The 18775-nt window shown below is 31.7% G+C and overlaps 2 protein-coding genes across 2 annotated transcripts; one reads left to right on the top strand and one right to left on the bottom strand.

Moving 5' to 3' along the window:
- The first annotated feature begins 1321 nt into the window (after positions 1-1321).
- On the top strand, positions 1322-14205 carry LOC130813508 (uncharacterized). Its single transcript, XM_057679347.1, has 6 exons — positions 1322-2024; positions 6586-7770; positions 10671-11215; positions 12795-13285; positions 13729-13788; positions 14028-14205. Exons 1-6 carry the CDS (start codon positions 1385-1387, stop codon positions 14203-14205), a joined length of 3099 nt encoding a protein of 1032 aa, XP_057535330.1. The 5' UTR covers positions 1322-1384.
- A 625-nt stretch (positions 14206-14830) lies between these two features.
- LOC130813507 (uncharacterized) lies at positions 14831-17800 on the bottom strand. Its single transcript, XM_057679346.1, has 5 exons — positions 17632-17800; positions 16079-17456; positions 15858-16001; positions 15505-15772; positions 14831-15393 (listed from the first exon to the last, which is right to left on the bottom strand). Exons 2-5 carry the CDS (start codon positions 17411-17413, stop codon positions 14831-14833), a joined length of 2310 nt encoding a protein of 769 aa, XP_057535329.1. The 5' UTR covers positions 17414-17456; positions 17632-17800.
- Positions 17801-18775: the final 975 nt, after the last annotated feature.

The following is an 18775-nucleotide window of genomic DNA, read 5'->3' as shown; positions in this document are numbered from 1 at the left end:
AGCTGGTCATTGACGGAGTTGAGGAACATTGTTCCCTGCTCCCTGTTTTTGAGGCGAGTTGTCATTCAGATATTGACTAGCTTCACCCGAGAGCGACATAGCCATAGAGCTATGGGGCACCTCTCAAACTAGACTCCTTGTGCGCACATAGATCTAGGAAACTGAAGTTGCTTTTAAACTTGAATTTTTTGAATTACTGTGTTTTGTTGTTTTGTATTGTTACTTCTCATTCAGTTAAACCTAACCCCCTGTTGTTTCCAACTTTTAGATTGTCTACAGATCGAAACCGGTCGGGAACGATGGGTTAGCGGTGTGTTGGAGGTGTGGTTTATCGTGTTACAAGCGTAAAGGGGCTTGGGATGCTAAAGAGCCCCCGGCTAAGGTATTGTATCTTCCAATAATACCCAGATTCAAGCGCTTGTTTTCTATAAAGAAAGATGCGTTAAATTTGAGGTGGCATGCAGATAGGATGAAGAAAGGTCACTTGCTCACACATCCAGTTGATACTCCGTAGTGGAAGTGTAACACCCCGTAATTTATCGGGTTTAAAAATAAATAAAATATAATAAAATAAAGTATAACAAAATAAAATAAATAAGTAATATTGAATTATATTATTTTACATGGTTAATTATAAGAAACGAAGTTAAGTTTAATTTAACGGTAACGCGTTTTATCGCATACGTTGTTATTGCGTAATATTTCTTTTCTGCTTTTAAAAAAAAACAAAATAGACAATTATATAATTAATTAATTAATTAATTAATTAAAAAAAATAAAAGATTAGGGGAGGGGAAGGGTGCCCGGTTGTGTGAGGGAATGGGAGGAGTCTTGTAACTCCTCTCATAAGTGTTTTCTCTAAAATAGTATAGTGGGGTGACGGCAATTGATTTTAAAAATTCTTTTCTAAAATATTAATGATACAAGTTAGTTAGTCGTCGTTTTACTTGATAGTAAATGCAAGGAATATAGAAGTTTGTCGTCATCGCGTTACTACTTCTCATTACTTAAATCTATATATACTTCAGTTTAAATGATTTTTTATTGATTAAAATTGAATTTTATTGATTGTGACAGATTTTTACTAATTGAAATTAATTTATACTGCTTGAAACTATATTTTAATAATAAATTATAATCAATTTTTACTGTTTAAAAATTTATTTTGACCGATTCTTATTTTTTTCAAAGTAAACTGAAACGGGTCTAAGTCATCTGCACATGCGTACGTGTATTAACTTATTGCTGAGCTGTTTCCTTGATCCTTGTATATAAATTAAGGCGAGTTTGTTCGATCACTAGCTATTTCTATCCACATAAATCAATTTACTATTTTACTATCTAAATTTTCCTACAAGATTATCTCATTTATCAGGAAATTACAATGGCATCCGCTTCTAATAACGGGGGTGAAGAAGGCTACTTTCCAATTGATGCAAAGTTGTACCAACTTCTGGTTACTGGAAATGTGTCCGACTTTAGCATAGCCATGACAAATTTACGAATCGACCATGGCCTGATGAAGCTTAGGTGTGCAAGAGACAGGAGCAGTATCCTGCATATTGCAGCCAGCTTTGGTCAGGTTCATCTTGTGAATCTCATTCTTAATAAATGTCCACAATTGATGGTTATGGGGAATTCTTTTGGAGATCTTCCCATTCACTCTGCCATCAAAAATGGCAGATTAAACACTACTGTCCAGGCCATGATTAACTGGCTAAAGGAAAACAATGAAGTATTAGGGTGTATTAATGAGGAAGGGAATACACCACTCCACTGTTTCCTGGAGTTATATGACGTTGAAGATTACCAGACTGTGGTGGATTTGGTTGAGTTGTATCCTTGTGCATCCTATGCAATGAATAAACAAGGGATTTGTCCCTTGCTCTTGGCTATCAAGAGGGAGATTCCTCCTTTGGTTAAGCGCATGCTAGACCTGATGCAGCCCTTCAATGAAGATGCATTTAAATGTTTAATGGAAGGTCAGTCTGTACTACATGCTGCTGTTGCCGCTACTACTTCGGGTTAAGTCCTACTCCCTTCTATTCACTATTATTGCACTATTTGATTTTTGCAGCTATCCATACATATTCAATTATATATATCTCAACTTGTATTTAATTAAAAATTATAAAATATTACTCCTAATGTTCATAAAATTTATATTATAATAATGAATCAAATAAGATTAACTTAATTATATTTTGACTTATAAATTAATTATAATATATAAATTACTAGTGATTGATGAATAATATCAAAAAATCAAATGAGATAATAATTAAAATTAAAAAGGGAGTATTACTTTTGTCAAATAATATCTTTATTTAATTGATGTACGTGAAAAATTATTATCAGTTGTAAATATAATAATAATAAATACTCTCTCCTATTCACTTTATGAGTCTCATTTCTCCTATTCACCTCAAGAGTCTCATTTGACTTTTCACGGATTTTAAAGAGAATCAAAAGTGGGATCCTAAGGGTAGGAAAGAGAGTAGTATTATGAGTTTTTAATGTAAGAGAGGAAAAATTAATATGGGTTATGAAGGGTATAATTGAAAATAAGATAAAGCCACTAAAGGCATAAAAGTCAAAAACTCACACCAAAAATAGAAATGGGACAATTAAGGTGACTTAACCATAAAAAAATGAGACACATGAGCTAAATAGAAGGAGTATAAAATAGAAATAACTAATAAAGGAAACGTGAAAGGATATCCCAAAATGGCTAATTTTTGAGTGAGAGTATCCAAGATAATCTAAAATATCATTTTAGTGGAATTTTGTTTTATTAAACTAGCTGTTTTGCTACCTATAAAGATTATCGTATGTCTATTGCAGTGACTGTAGTCAAATTGCCAAATAACAGTTTTGGTAGTTTTAATCAATCTTAATGATTTTGCTATATTTTTTTGGCAAATGTTATATGTAGCCCTAAGGGCTACATATAACCCTTAATGCTAATAAGATTCTTTTATATTCTCCATATAAATCATGAGTAATTTTTTTTTCAATATAAGAGCAATTTATTATTTTAATTTTGTGGTGAACTTGTCAAAGATTAATTATTTTACAAGGCTAATTTAATGAGTAATTTGTTGATCTATTAATAAACTTGTCAAAGATTCCATTAAAATTAGTCCATGTATATTTATTATAGGAATTTGCTAATTTTTATACATAGCCCTTAGGGCCATGTATAACAAAGTCCTATTTTTTTTAATGTAATTATCCCAATAAATTTAGGCTTGTTTTATCTTCACGATAAAATCACATTCCTAAATTAATGAGTCATATAAGCTTCATAAATAGAAAAGCTACAATTTTGAGCAAGATTAGAAAAATAAAACAATTACAGCTACTCGTAAAAGTTTCACAATTTCAACAATTTATATAATTAGATTTGAATAAAGCTTAGAAACAACTCAACTAAAATTTTAAGCTAATGTTTGAGTCTGGACCGGGTTGGGCTCTAGTTGAAACAGGCTGGGCCTTACAAAACAAAAAAGGGCATTTAAGGGATCGAGTCCATAAGGCCCAGACCGGTCCAACCCGTTTTATCTTTTACCTTAAAATTTTCTCAAACTAATTATACTATGAACATGATTTTTATTTTTATTTTAATTTTTTGTACTGATTTTGCAAGACAATACTCTTAATAAAGACATCAATAAAATATACTATTTAAAAAACGATTTGAGATACGTGACACACTGTCATTAAAAGTTTTCCTGCCTTTTTTCTATTATTGACAAGAAAACTTTTGATATTTGACTCTTAGGGAAACAATTAACTCACTAAAACATGTAATATTTGTTGATTGACTATAAATATATGTAATGATCTATTAAAATACTCTATTTCCTTGTAAAAAACAAAAAAAAATAATATACATGTAAATCTTTATCTTAACGTAGATAATAAATCATCATAATATAATGAATAAGCTTGTTTTTCAATTAAATCTTCCCTCCTATCATCATAGTTGAAAACCTATTAAATTTTATTTGTCTCAATTATCATAGTTGAAGACATTTATAATATCATAACAAATATAAAAATTTAATAATTAAGTTTATGTTATAAATGAATTAATTTTATAAAATAATATCATTATTTATATCAGTAAATATTTATAGTACACGGAAATCTATCTAATTTATACTAAAAGCATTTAAAAACATTTATACAAACTGTAACTGTAATGATATTACAAAAAGAATCAATTTTTTCCCTTTTTCCCATTTTACAATTATTTTAACAAAATAATCAAAACCCAACTTTCCAATTTCATCAACTTAAAGCCAAACCAATGCTTCTATTTTCATAATACAAAAGAAACCCAAAAAATAGAAAAATCGCAAGATACACAAACTAATAGAAAATACAATAATAGGAAATAAATTAAGAAATTAATTGAGAATGTTACCTGGGTTGTTAATACAGCAAATCAAGAAGCAGTGAAGTATCAAAATTGAAGAGAGCAAGTAGTGAGATTGAATAAATTGATTGATAGAATTTTGATTTGGGGAAATTTTTTAGGGTTTATAAATTTGGGGGATTTTTTAAGGGTTTAAATAATGGGGCAGGAAGTTGATGAAAGAAATCGAAGTGTGAATGTGAATAACAGATGATATATTACGCATTAGTTTTCAATTGTTAGTTTGTCATGAAAGAGGTTTATTAGAGCCCAATCAACCATTTATGTTTAGATACTAGAGCCCATTTACAATCCTTTTAGAACCCTTATCCAATCCTTATCTTTCATTTTTTCACAAAGTTAGTTTTCAACCCAACCCTTTTAAAACCCGTCCCATATACAACGCTTATTATAGAGGGTTGGATCAGGGGCCCCGATGGAGATTCAGTTCATTGCTTTGGCCTAGTTAAGACCTTATGATATTTACATACTCTAACACGCTCCTCACACAAGAATCCTTTGGGCTATAAGATGCAACATCTAATTCAAAATCAACTTGATAACCAGTATGAATGCCTCTAATAAATACTAGTTAAGCTATGAAAATTTTTAAATCATATAGACTAAAATGAATTTAAATCATTGTAAAATTTATATTTAAAAAATATAGTTGAAGATTTTCTATAATTATCCTTTTTGAATACACTAAGTGTTTTTGACTCTATATAATTGTCTAGTTAGTCTAAAAAACACAATTAAAATCCAGATAACAAAAACATAAACACACATTAAAAATGATGAATGTGAAATTATGAAAGATAAAGAGTAATAACATTATAATACAAATTTATTAGTCTATAAAAAAATAATTGTTTAAATTAGGGTTTTAACCTTTAATCTTAAAGTATAAATGTGTTACTCCAACCATTGAACTATAGTACTTTTTGTTACATTTTTACAGTCTTTAAAGTTTAAACTATATATTATATTAGTAAATATTAGTAAGGGGGGCCAAAGTAAAAATAACAAAGGATCATGTTGAGAATGGACTATGACAATGGTGAAGAACAAACAAAAAAAGAAAAGCGCAAAGAAAGCAACCAAAACAAAGCACAACAATCAATGGAGACACACATAAGAATTATGAGGTATTTAAGGATACCTCCCCCTCAAACAAGACTTACTTTCATTAATATATTAACATACATCAATGAGAAGCCACACACAAGCTTTGAGAACACACTCACAAAGCAAAGACCTCGCCTTTAATAGTGGTCTCAAAAAATCTCACTAATACAATGAAGAACTCTCTTGGAATTTCACATAACTCTTATGATGCTCTAAAACTCCTTATATAGTCATACAACATATTAGGAAACCCTAGGACAAATGGCTTAAAAGCCCAAACATTTCCGCAACAAAATAGAATAGCATACTGTCGAAGACCTGCATGTTGCTCGACCAAAGCAAGGTCGCTTGACCAGGCAAGTGGGACTTTAGAACCTACTGACTTACTACTGTTGCTTGGTCGACCGGTCGAGCGTTCTTCAAACCCTCCCGATCTTCGTGTCTTCCCTTTATTAAGGCACTCTAAATCATCCTTATCTATCACTTCATTGAGTGATCCAAAGCATATGCTCCCATACTTCTTTGCACTCACAACTCCATTCTCAAACGTGCAAGCCAAAGAATAAACAACGAGGTGATCGAACTCACCTCCATCCAGATGAGATTTGAAACTTAACACAACAGATACACTTTCGACAAAGGTGGCCAGGCCTTAGGCTCCCCATGTGGCTTTCCCCATGAATTTGGTTATAAACTACAAAATGACCAATACAAATATTTTAGGAAAAATTACTAAGAATTACATATTATTTTAACTTTTTTCCATAATAATACCATGAATAATATTGCAATTATCAATTATTTAAAATTAGTCAATACTTATTTGATACTTTTCATTTTAATACCTTTAAAATATACAAATTTTCAATGAGAAATAAAAACATGTCAAATTTGTATATTTCGTAGTTAATATATGTGTACTCCAAATGGATAAATGCCAAGAAAATAATCAAATATCATCATATTGATAAATGATAAATTTTTGTCGCCCAATGTAGACTCATCAATTAATGAGATACTACTACTGACTGCAGAACTATTGGAGCTTTGTTATAATGTGAAGTTAGCTAATTTGATGCACGACGGACGGTCAGCCTTGTCTTATGCAGCATCTATGAATTACTTGGAGAAAGTTGAGATTTTGATCCGCTATGATCCAAGTAGTGCATTCATAAGCAACGAGGATAAAACTTTTCCGATTCATGTGGCTGTGCTTGGTGGCCATACTAGTATCGTGGATTTGCTAACAAATTCAAGGTTCTTGCTTAACGCAAAAGGTCAAAATATTTTTCATTTGGCAGCTCTCTCTGGCGACTCTTATATGGTCTCTCATTTGATACTTAATATATCAGATGTGGAATTTTTAATCAATCAAAAAGACGTTGATGGGAACACTCCTTTACATTTGGCTTCTCGAGATCAACAAATTGAGGTGGTTGAGATTCTAATCCAGAATGAAAATGTCAACGGTGGGTTAGTAAATAAGCAAGGGTTAACAGCATATGATTTAGCCAAGAATAAGTTAACAACTCTAAACAATGCAGACAAAGAGATGGTACAGAGACAGAACTTTATGTTCAAAAGGGCAGCAATGGGGCTTAAGTTTTCAATATCTCCCATTGACGAAGATTTGTATCAATCCCTTCTACGTGGTGATATGGATCAAGTTGATGAAAATATTTCTACAAGAGGGATTCAATTCAAAGACCTTGGATACCCAACAAATGGCGATACAATTCTGCATATATTAGCTAGTATGGGAAAACACCAACTTTTAGAACAAGTGCTTCATCCTAATCGCGGATGTGGAGACCTAAGGGAGCAAGCTAACTACAATGGGGACCTTCCAATTCACTTAGCAGCCAAGGCTGGAAATTTAAAGACCGTGCAAGCTCTTTTTATATGGCCAGATAATCGTGAAGTCAATACTCGCATATGTCTAAAGCAAAATATGGAAGGAGACACAGCACTTCATGTTGTTGTGCAAAATAATCATAGGGAAGTGGCTAAATACTTATATAATTATTGTCCGGATGCAGCCTATTACCTGAATAAAAACAAAATTTGCCCATTGTTTCTGGCGATAAAGAATTGGTATGAAGAGATCGATATGGTCAACCCTATGATCCGAGGACTTCAGAATAACATGCAATATATTAAAACCGACTCAATGGACATGAAATCAATCATTCATATAGCAATTGCGACAAGGAAAATTGGTGAGTGTTTAATGCTTTTAATAATTAAAAAAAATACTCCCTCTGTTTTTTTTATTTTTCAAAGCAAACTTTAAGTCTTAATATTTTTAAGTAAACATTATAAAAATTTGTAAACAGTATATATTAAAAACTTTGCATTAAGATGAATTTAATAAGATCCAATATGAATATATTTTATCTTCAATATATACTTTAAAAATCAAATTTAAAATTTTCTCTCCAAAAGTGAAAAATCTAAAGTGAAAAAACGAAAAGGAATAGAGGGAGTAAAAGATAACTTGCCAAAAAAATAATAATTAAAAGATAATAATTATGTTTTTGTTTGAGTTATTTAGGTCACAAAAGATAAAAAATTAATTAGAATCATATTATGTCCGTTATTGTTTAAAACTTTAAATATTTGTTTGATTTGTTTGTTTTTAGGAAATGAATACTACTAGAGTGGGATAAATTGTAGTATGTGGAGATTTAAAAACATTTTGCAACAAATAAGGAATTTAAAGCCAAGAAGTAATAAAAATACAAGATAAATTTTTACGTGGAAACCCTCTAGCTCAATAGAAAGTGAAATGAGAGCTAGATTACAGTTTAAGAACAATTCTCAAACTCAAGTATCACCAAGATCAAAATGTTTGAAGTAGCTTGATAAACTAATATAGTTTCAATGAAAATAAAAAGGTTTAAAAGGAAATAATCAATGCAAAATGACACAAGTATTTAAGGAGGTTCACCCAATGATGGCTACTTCCTCTGGTATCTTGTTTATACTATAACAATGGAGTATAACAACTGTCACAATGAAGTATTACAATTGAGAGTAAGAGAGATTAAGACTGTGTTTGGGCTTAGGGGTTTGTGATTGATGTGTTTACAAAGGCATATGAGTTACCTATTTGTAGGAGATTATACATTAATGAGTCATACATAATTAAGGCTAAAAATAAATTACATATAATAGCTCTAAAAACTCCAAAAGATCAAAACAGAATCCAATGTAGCTACTGCCTAGGCCGTTTGTTCGAGCCATGCTTCTACTAGTTCGAGCGGTTCCAAAAATCAGCTTCTGGAGTGCATCTGATGAGTGCTCGTTTGTGAGCTTGTCTTTTGAAGCTACCGTTTGCTACAGATCTATCTGCTCGTTCAAGGCAATGCGTCCCTCTAACTGCCTTGTTCTAGGCACCTCGTGCAAAATCTTTTCTTTGCCTCTTAAACTCCTCATCGACTATCATTTATCATCCCATTAACATCATATGTTTAAGTCACTTCTAAATGCTCCATAAGTTCATGCATATAACACCAACTTAAACACCATCATCAACACACACATCAAGTCACAAACTTAACTAACCATAGGATTTCATCTCTATACACTCACACTAATGCATAGACTTGATTGTGCACTTAAGTCACAATATTCCTTTAACAATCTCCACCTTGACTTGAGTTCACCCAAGTCAAAGCATTCAACAATCCACTTCATCATACAAGCATATAAACAAAACATAAAAACAACTAGACCAATCAAGTCCCCACACAAATTGAACTTGTTGGTAGGCAATAGCTTTGTCATCATATCGGTCGGGTTTTCTATGAAATATATTTTGAATCATAAGATTTATGGTTGCCATGATCTTTACAAGTATGAACTCATACTTTGAAAAATATATAAAAGTCAAGTCCGCTTTAATCTCTTCAATATAAGTCGACTTGACTTTATTTTTTTTGCTAAAAACCTCAAAATTTATCCTTCACTCATTTTCAACATAATACATAGCCTTAACCGCACAAATGCAAACACATGAGTCTCCACAAATTCAAGGCATACACAAAATTATTAAATTATGTGAGGAGACCATCTTACTAGTAGTAGAAAAAATAATAGAGATATTGAGAAATTATGATTTCATTTCATTTCAAAATTACTTTTCCATAACTAATCTCACAACAATGTGTGAAATCTAAAATCGACATAATTTAATGTTTGGCCAATTAAAAAATTAAATTTTGAATTGATTTAATTTCATAAGTATTTTGAAAATTAGTTAAAGTTAAGAATTTGCAAATAACTACCAAAAGTTTTTTGTTCTTTAATTTTGAACCCAACAAATTATTCATCCATCTATCTTTAAATATAAATTTTATTTTTCCTTTTGTTTTGATCAAATGTCCGTTATATTTTTTTGAGATTATTCACTAATCAATACTCTTAGATTGTATTTTATTCTCAATTTATAAGTTATAGTCAAGTGAGATCTTTTTTGATTGGTATCAATATAAATTTTATTGATATCGACTTTTTAAATTTTTTTTAACCAAGCATTATTATATAGATATATAAGATTGAAATGGTGCATGTATTGGTTATATTGAATTAAGCTTGTTGCCTTATAGAACTTTACTACGTCCTTTGTTGTTTCCTATTGACCTTTTCATAAGGATTATTTACAAAAATTAAGAAAAAAATGAGTCTTTTAAATGATTGATAGATTATTATATTAAATAATTAAGTTAATGTAGAAAACGTGGATACCATAATAATTAAAAAGTCATTAAAAGAAAGTTAGTGAAAATATATGAAGACCATAAATATTGAAAAGTATTTAAATAAATTTAATTTGAAATATGTAATGACCATAAGTAATATAAAATTAGTGGAAAATATATGGACACCATAAGAATAAAATATTATAATTAAGATGAACAAGGTTAATTATGTCAAAAATTTGTGATATAAATATACAGATATTTTATAAGAAATAACAAATAAAACGATCCAAAATAATAAATGGATTCAATAAGATCAGAGGGAGTATTTCCTTAGTAGAGAATGTATAGAGTAGAGTACAAATTAAACATATCAATTTATTGAGTTTTAATTCTCTTTAATTCAAATAATGCAGACGTCTTGAAGAGTTTAATCGACAACGCTGGAAATTTATTCAAGCATAGTTTTGATGATGAAGGTAGAAATCCCATGTCTTATGCAATAGTTATTGGTTATATTGAGGGGGTTCGACTATTACTTGATAATTTTCCAGCATTAGAATTTAAACGTGACCAAGATGAGAAAGGATCCTTTCCCATTCACCACGCAGCCAAAAGTGGTCATATTAAAATCATTAAAATGCTTAATCTAAGCATATGTTTGCTAAATAATAAGCAACAAAACATTCTCCATGTGGCTGCCGAAGCTGGAAATTTTAATGTGGTAAATTATTTATTAAAAAGACAAGATTGTTTTGAAGAGCTACTTAATACTGGAGATACAGATGGTAACACTCCGTTACATTTGGCTGCCAAAGGTTTTTGGACAAACACTATGCTATGCTTGATGTGGAAAACACAAATCGACTGCAATTCAATAAACAAAGAATTGCGCACAGCTAGAGATGAATTTAAAATGAGTTTGCAGTATTCGACTGCAGATGAAGCATTACAAGTGCAGGTAAGACAAGCCCTTCTAAGAAAAACGTTCATGTTTTGTCTATGTTTATGTGGCAAATTCAGTCTTTTTTTAGTTTAAGAAAGTCAAAATTAGAACATCAAATCAAATCTGGATCTAAAAAATAATTGGCGTAGGATCCAAACCCGGACCCTTACAATTATTGAATTGTCTTACACTATTTTGTGACTTTTGTCGAATAATCTGTCTTCTACACCGCCCTAATACCCCATTTATATATATATATATATATATATATATATATATATATATATATATATATATATATATATATATATATATATATATATATGCTAATTAGTATTAAATTGTCTTATATTCTTACTATTTTGTGACTTTTCTATTTATATATATTTATATATTTAGTATTAAATATTTGTAAAATACGCTAATGACTTACAAAAGGTTCAAATGTGACAAATCAAAGAGATTTTTTTAGACCTATGAAGGACCCAAAACCAATCAGATTCAGAGGGTCTAGGTCTGACTTTGAAAATTAAGGGATCTTTAAGATCCGAATCCAGGTCTGAATTCATAAAAATTAAAAAGGTCCGGGTTCGAGTGCAGCCAGACCCGTCCCATAACCATCCCTAATTCATTAATAATTAGGGTGGAACGAATTACACAATTATTATTTAATCTCCGATTTGGATTACATTTCTTAAAAGCAAATAATTAGTTAAATTAATAAACAAATACCAACCAATATTTAAGGTCTTTTATTTAAAGTAATCTATGCGGTCGGGTAATTCCACATGACCTGAACCGCCCTAGTTCGGGTGTCACTAATCACAATAAATATTACTATATGGAAAAACTAACTAATTAATGTATTTACTTGGAATATTTGCCCCTAACAATGCTCAATGGGAAATAATTTTTACTCTGGATAAGTTTTTCATGGTACCATTCACATAAAACGATTTTTTTTAAAGTCAATTAGACCGAATTGCTACCTGAGATAGTGTTTAGTATAATTACCAAAATACCATCGCATGTAGCATTTTGGTCATCTGGAAGAATTTTTTTAGTTTATATACTTTTGTTAATAATAAAACCGCCATCCAATATGGCGGTCTGGTCGACAAGCAACTTTTTGAAAAATGTTTTTTTTGTTAATGCTAAATCGTCGTTGTAGGCTTATGTGATTTGCATAAGTTTTTGTACAACTAAAGTCCCATTAATGTTTGTCCAACTTCAATCATCTCATTTTCTTCATAAAATTCATTCCAATGCATTATTATTGGGAGATGTGGTATTAGGTGGTAATGGAAATTTATAAATAAAAAAAAACTTTTTTGTGATCAAAGTTTCATTATCATGGAATTGATGTGAATCTTTTGATGAAAGTTTACACTATAAACGATTCTTATTACCACCAATTAATACCACTAACCAAACGGACGGTAAGTATAAAATAGATGTTTTAATTAATTTTATTGGACTTTAACTTATTAGTTCTGAACTAGTTTGGAACTATCTCATGATTAGACTGTATTAATGAGAATTGAGTTTGTGCGATTGTAAGCTAAGAGATTAATTGAATTGATGATAATTACAGTTCAATTTCGTGGAAACGTTATTTCGGATAAAAGGCGGTCTAATAAGATATAATTTCCGAGGAAAAGGAGGTAAAGAATGCAATGGAAATGAGGTAAAAAAAGAGGAGGGGAAGCAGGCAAATGTGAAGACTCCATCCTGGAGTGAAAGTTCGAGTGTCAACATTCTTTTAGTGGTAGCGACGCTCATAGTGAGTGTGACTTATACCACCACATTCAACCCTCCTGGTGGTTACAACCAAAACACTGGCTTACCGTCTTTGATTTCTTCCAAAGTTTTTCGTTCCTTTATGATTCTGAATTATGGTGCGTATTTATATGCACTTTTATCCGCTATGCTGCTCATTGTGACCCCGATACCGTTGTTCTCTGGTTATGTCAAGTGGCTGAAAGGCAGCTCCATATTTTTTATTTTCTGCGGCCTCGCACAAATAAGTTTCGGATACACAAGGGGCTTCACTTTGATTACAACACACTCATCTGATAAGGCAAAGTCAGCTCTATCTAAAAGTGACACTTTTACGTTCGGCTTCCTAAGCGTGGCTATGGTCCCGATTTTGCTCCCGATTTTGCTCCCGATTTTGCTCCCGATTTTGATTAAAAAATATGTTGCATGTATAAAAATGCATGTGAAACTTAGATACAAATATTAATTCACACTTGAATAAGTATGGTCTAGCAATATGTGGGGAAATATTATTTACACTCAATAAATATGGCTAATATGTAACATTACGCAATTATTTAACGTCAATAAAATAATTTAAATTATTTTAAAAATGATTTTTAATATAAAGGTTATCAAATATTTGTATTAGCTAGTTATTATGATAAACTTTTAATAGCATTATTGTAAGATTGATTTGGATATTGTAACATGATGATTCTGATTGAATGAATGATCTTTTTATTTTTTCCATTTAATTTTCTTTGCAGGTATTGTTCTGTGCTTCCTTTGTTTGATGTGGTGCTGTGTATGTTTGTTGTGGTGCTGTGGTGTTGTGTATGAATGAATGAATGAATGATGTACTGAGTTGTTGAACATTGCTGTGGTGCTGTGTGTGAATTGATTTGCCAAAATTTGCTGTGTGTTTGCTGGTGAACTGATGAACTGATGTGGTTGATGATCTGTTGAACATTGAATACTAAACATGGCTCTCTTCAATTATTGAACATTGCTACATACTTTAATGTTCAACATCAACATCAACATTGTTGCATACTAAAATGATCAGTTCTGTTGGTGATGTGTTTGATGATCAGTTCAAAATCATCCTCAAACACAATTCAAACACATTTGCACCACAAGATCAGTTCATTGCTGTTTCAAACACCTTGTTGCACAACATCAACATCAACACCTTGTTTCAAACACATTTTCTGATTATGGCCAATATTGATTCAATTTGTTGATGCACACACATTCTTGATTCAAACACACATTGCTAATGATAAACTTAAATTACTGAACTGATCATTTCAACTTCTATTCAATATTCAATTTTAGTTGAATTACTGATTACTTCAATACATGCTGCACAAACAATCAGTTCAACTTCAAACACACAGTTGCTGCAACAGAAATCAACTTAAATCCACATGATCAGTTCAATTACTATTCAATTACTATTCAATCAACTTAAACAATCAGTTCAATTACACATTGCTGCACATATTTTCTGCATACTCATCTTCTGCATACTGATTCAAAGCACAAAAAGTACTGATTCAAAGCACACTTTGATACTCAGCTTCACTGATACTCTGTATACTCATCTTCAAAATGTGAACTGATTCAAAGCACTTCAGGGTACAGGGTACAGCAACATTACTGATTCACACATATATGCCTACTGATTCAAGATAGTGCAAATAATTCAATTACTGATTGCAAGGAACATTACATTAAGTTCAACTGGGTACAGCAATATTAGAGCAACAGTACATTCTGAGTATACATACTTCATTTGCTAAAAAACATTTAATTAAGCTCAACATTACAGGGTACATCCCAGACATAATTCAACATAGTACAAGTCTATATTTGACTATTTTGATCCATTATACATGAAGTAGATGCAGCGTTTTGCGTTTGTTGTTGACCACTGGAGCTAGGCACATCATTGGTTGTAGATTGTTGAGTAGAAGAAGATCCCATTTTAGGCCTTCCACCTTTTGACTTGGTCTTTGTTGGTGGTGGTGGTTTAGGTTGATTTTTGCAGCCCTTTTTGTAGTGACCAACTTCACCGCAATTACCACATCTCCTTTGCTTGAATTCTGTAATAGCCTTCTTTCCTCCTTTACCTTCACCAACTTCCTTCTTTCTTTTCCTCTTGTTAGGCCTTCCAGGCATCTTTCTATATGGTGGAGGAAGTGGTTTGGCTAAAGTGGTTGTTGGCCACATTTTGTGTCCTGGCATACCATAAAACTTTGGACTATACGTTTTTCGATACGTTTCTATGAGATACGCCTCGTGGACAAAGTCTTTGGCATCTAATTTTCTAAGCACAATACAAGCAACGGCATGTTTGCAAGGAATTCCTATAAGCTGCCAACTTCCACAATGGCAAGTTCTATTGGCCAAGTTTACAACGTAACAGTCTTCAATATCATCCACCTCAAACTCATAAACATCCACTGGGATTACCCTTAAAACATATATTTCTTTTGCATTTTTTTCAATAATTTTAGTGATAGCTGGCATCAACTCACCTTGAAAGTTACTCAACCCTTCCCTTTTGGTTGCGCTTCGTTGCATTACATATCTCCTAATCCACTCCATTAGGGAAATTATAGGCTTCGCCCTTGCTTCTACTAACACATTGTTGAATGCCTCACAAATATTGTTCAATAACATCCCAGACTTACTCCTACTACAAAAAGCATGCCTAGACCAATGTTTTGCAGGAATAGCAGCTAGATATGCATATGCGTCAATAGAAATATTCTTTATTACATTCATTTCTCTATCAAAATGATTCTGTAACGAAAATTGTTACTAATTAGTTTGACATTAAATTCATTTATGTATCTAAAAGATTCTATAAACATAAATGATTCCATACCTTGTTGTAGGCTCTGGCTGCACTCCAAAAGTGTTGTTTGAACAACTCTCCAGGGAACTTGATCTTGAAGTTCGCCCATATATGCCTACAGCAGAACCTAATTTCGCATTCAGGAACCACTGAGTTCAAAGCTTCGACCAAACCCTGCATTTTACACAAGTTTTTTTAGGGTAAATTCATTAGTTACATTTGAAACAAGAAATGTATTAACAAGAAATTACCTTTTGCCTATCGCTCATGAAGGTGAAAGCTTCACCTTTTGCTTCAACCCAACTACTCGATGCAGTTACCGACCTAAGGTCTTCCACCAGAAGATTTAGAAACCATATCCATGTTTCTACATTTTCAGTTTCAACCACAGCCCATGCAATGGGAAAGATATTATTGTTTCCATCTTTACCAACAGCAGTCAACAAAACCCCAGGGAATTTTCCCTTCAGATGTGCCCCATCAACACCTATAATAGGCCTACAGCCAGCTACAAACCCCTCCTTACACGCTGTCAAGCATATATACATCCTTTGGAACAAAGGTGGGGGTGTGTCTATTCCAATGCATTTAACGATTGCTGTGCTTCCTGGATTAAACGTCCTTATTGCTTCCGCATAATCCCAAACCCTGCTATACTCTTCACTAGCATCACCATATAGCATTTTCATTGCAATTCTTTTAGCCATGTAACACTTAGAATACTTCACTTCACAACCTAACTCTCTATTAACCCGTTTCTTAAATGCCTTTAATTCCCAGGTTGGATTGTCCCTCCAATCATCTATGTATTTCTCAGCTAAATACAAAGCAGTGACTTTCTTATTTTGGTGTTGGTGACCACATGTGTGGTTTGGAAAATAACTCCTTATTTGAACTGTCTCCTCATCTTTCAATTTCACGGCATGAACCTTAAAATAACACTTCTTCTCCTTCCCACAAACACAGTTCACAATTCTACCTTTCAATTTCATGCAATCACATCTGTTGTAGCAATACACACTGATCCTATTTGTACCATTATGCAGGTAATAATAATTGTAACCACATTCAATAGCATGGTACCTTAGTGCTTTTCTAAACACATATGTCGAAGGAAACTTAAGCCCTAAAGACAAATTAATCTTACCCTTGAAATCAATCTCAGGGTTGAATGTAGGATAGCTGCATATACCTTCCTCATCATCAATCAAGGCACTCAAATCATAATCATCAGACTGCGGTTCATCATCATTAAAGTACATGTCTGTGTTGTTTTTCTCATCAACCTCCTTATCTAATATCAACCTAACTTCCTCATCGTCTATAAACACATCATCAAGACCATAAACTACATTTTCCGCAAACAAATCAGAATCATTCTCATATTCATCTTCATTAACACATGTATAATCATCATCACTACTACTATCCTCAACCTCATCAGCATTACCATCTACATTTGCTAAAAACAGCTCAGAACTTTCAATCAAGACATCATCTACCCTTACATTACCCACCTCAGTTGACAACTCACACTGCTTCTTTTTCGAATCAATGGCTTTTTTACGGATTGTCAATTTCTTCATCTTAGCTAATTTTTACGGATTGATATAGCTAATTTTAAGAACCCTAATATAGTATTCAGATACAACAACAATCAAATTACAAATTAAAAGATATGAAACAACAAATTCAAATACAAAAAACGCTGCAGGAGGAAGCAAATCTAAAAACGAAAAAATTTAAAATTATAACTAAGATGCAACAAAGAAGTACAAAACCATAATTAATTAGTAGTACATACCGGATTTGCTTAGAAATTCCAATGAACTTGATCTTACGAGCTGGATGGGAGCGAATTGAGAAGGTGAAAGCTTCAGGAATTACGAGCTGGAAGAATGGCTGCGAATTTGGGAGAAAGGAGATTTAGGTTAATGAAGGTGACACGTGACTGGCACGTGCTGGTCAACGTCAAAATTAGCGGTCAAAGGCCTAATTCCGTTACAAGGTACTCTTTTGCAAAATAATGTATTATGTAAGGTAGTTTTTTGCAAAATTTTTTAGTTAAGGTAGTTATTTGCAAATTTGGGTTTATGTTAGGTAGTTTTTTAACATTTTGCCATATATATATATATATATATATATATATATATATATATATATATATATATATATATATATATATATATATATATATATATATTTATATATATATATATATATATATAGTCAAGTTCCAGTGAGAACCAAACTTATATAAAAACGGTGAGAACTAATATGTCTGATAAAAACGTGTTACTTTATAATACAAAGTAACATGTTTTTTCCGAAAAGTAACACATTTTTGCAAGGTTTTTCAGAATATTGTTTTTAACTAAAGTAATACTTCTTTACCTAAAAATATCATTTTTAAAGGAAAAAAACATTTTTTTGCCAAAAAGTAACACCTTTTTAGTACAAAAGTAACACTTTTAATTAGGCAGATTAGTTCTCACGGTTCTCATGTAAGGATGGTTCTCACTTAAACTTTTTCATATATATATATATATATATGAGGAAGTTCAAGTGAGAACCATTTTTATATGAAAATTGTGAGAATCAATCTGCCTAACAAAAATGTGTTACTTTTGTACTAAAAAGGTGTTACTTTTAAAAAATATTAAAACATAGGAAAATATTAAAGAGTACTTTTGTTAATAAACCGAACACGACTAAGAACTACACAACTTAAAAAAAGTGTTATTAAATAAACTAAGTAAAACCAATGGTAGCCACTTAATATGCAAATCGTTGATACCAATTCGAGGTGCCTATCTTAGAGTGATTAACTCAACAAACAAACATTATTTGGTTTATCAGGATCCCAAAAATCCATTGGTTAGTGCATATACACTATTTTATTTAAGTTTCCATTTAAGAATGCAATTTTTTTTGTTAAACATCCTGTT

This window comes from Amaranthus tricolor, chromosome 5 (genome assembly GCF_026212465.1).
Source record: "Amaranthus tricolor cultivar Red isolate AtriRed21 chromosome 5, ASM2621246v1, whole genome shotgun sequence".
Lineage (NCBI taxonomy): Eukaryota > Viridiplantae > Streptophyta > Magnoliopsida > Caryophyllales > Amaranthaceae > Amaranthus > Amaranthus tricolor.
Note: the sequence above shows the minus strand (reverse complement) of the source record. Positions and strands in the feature narration are given on the sequence as shown.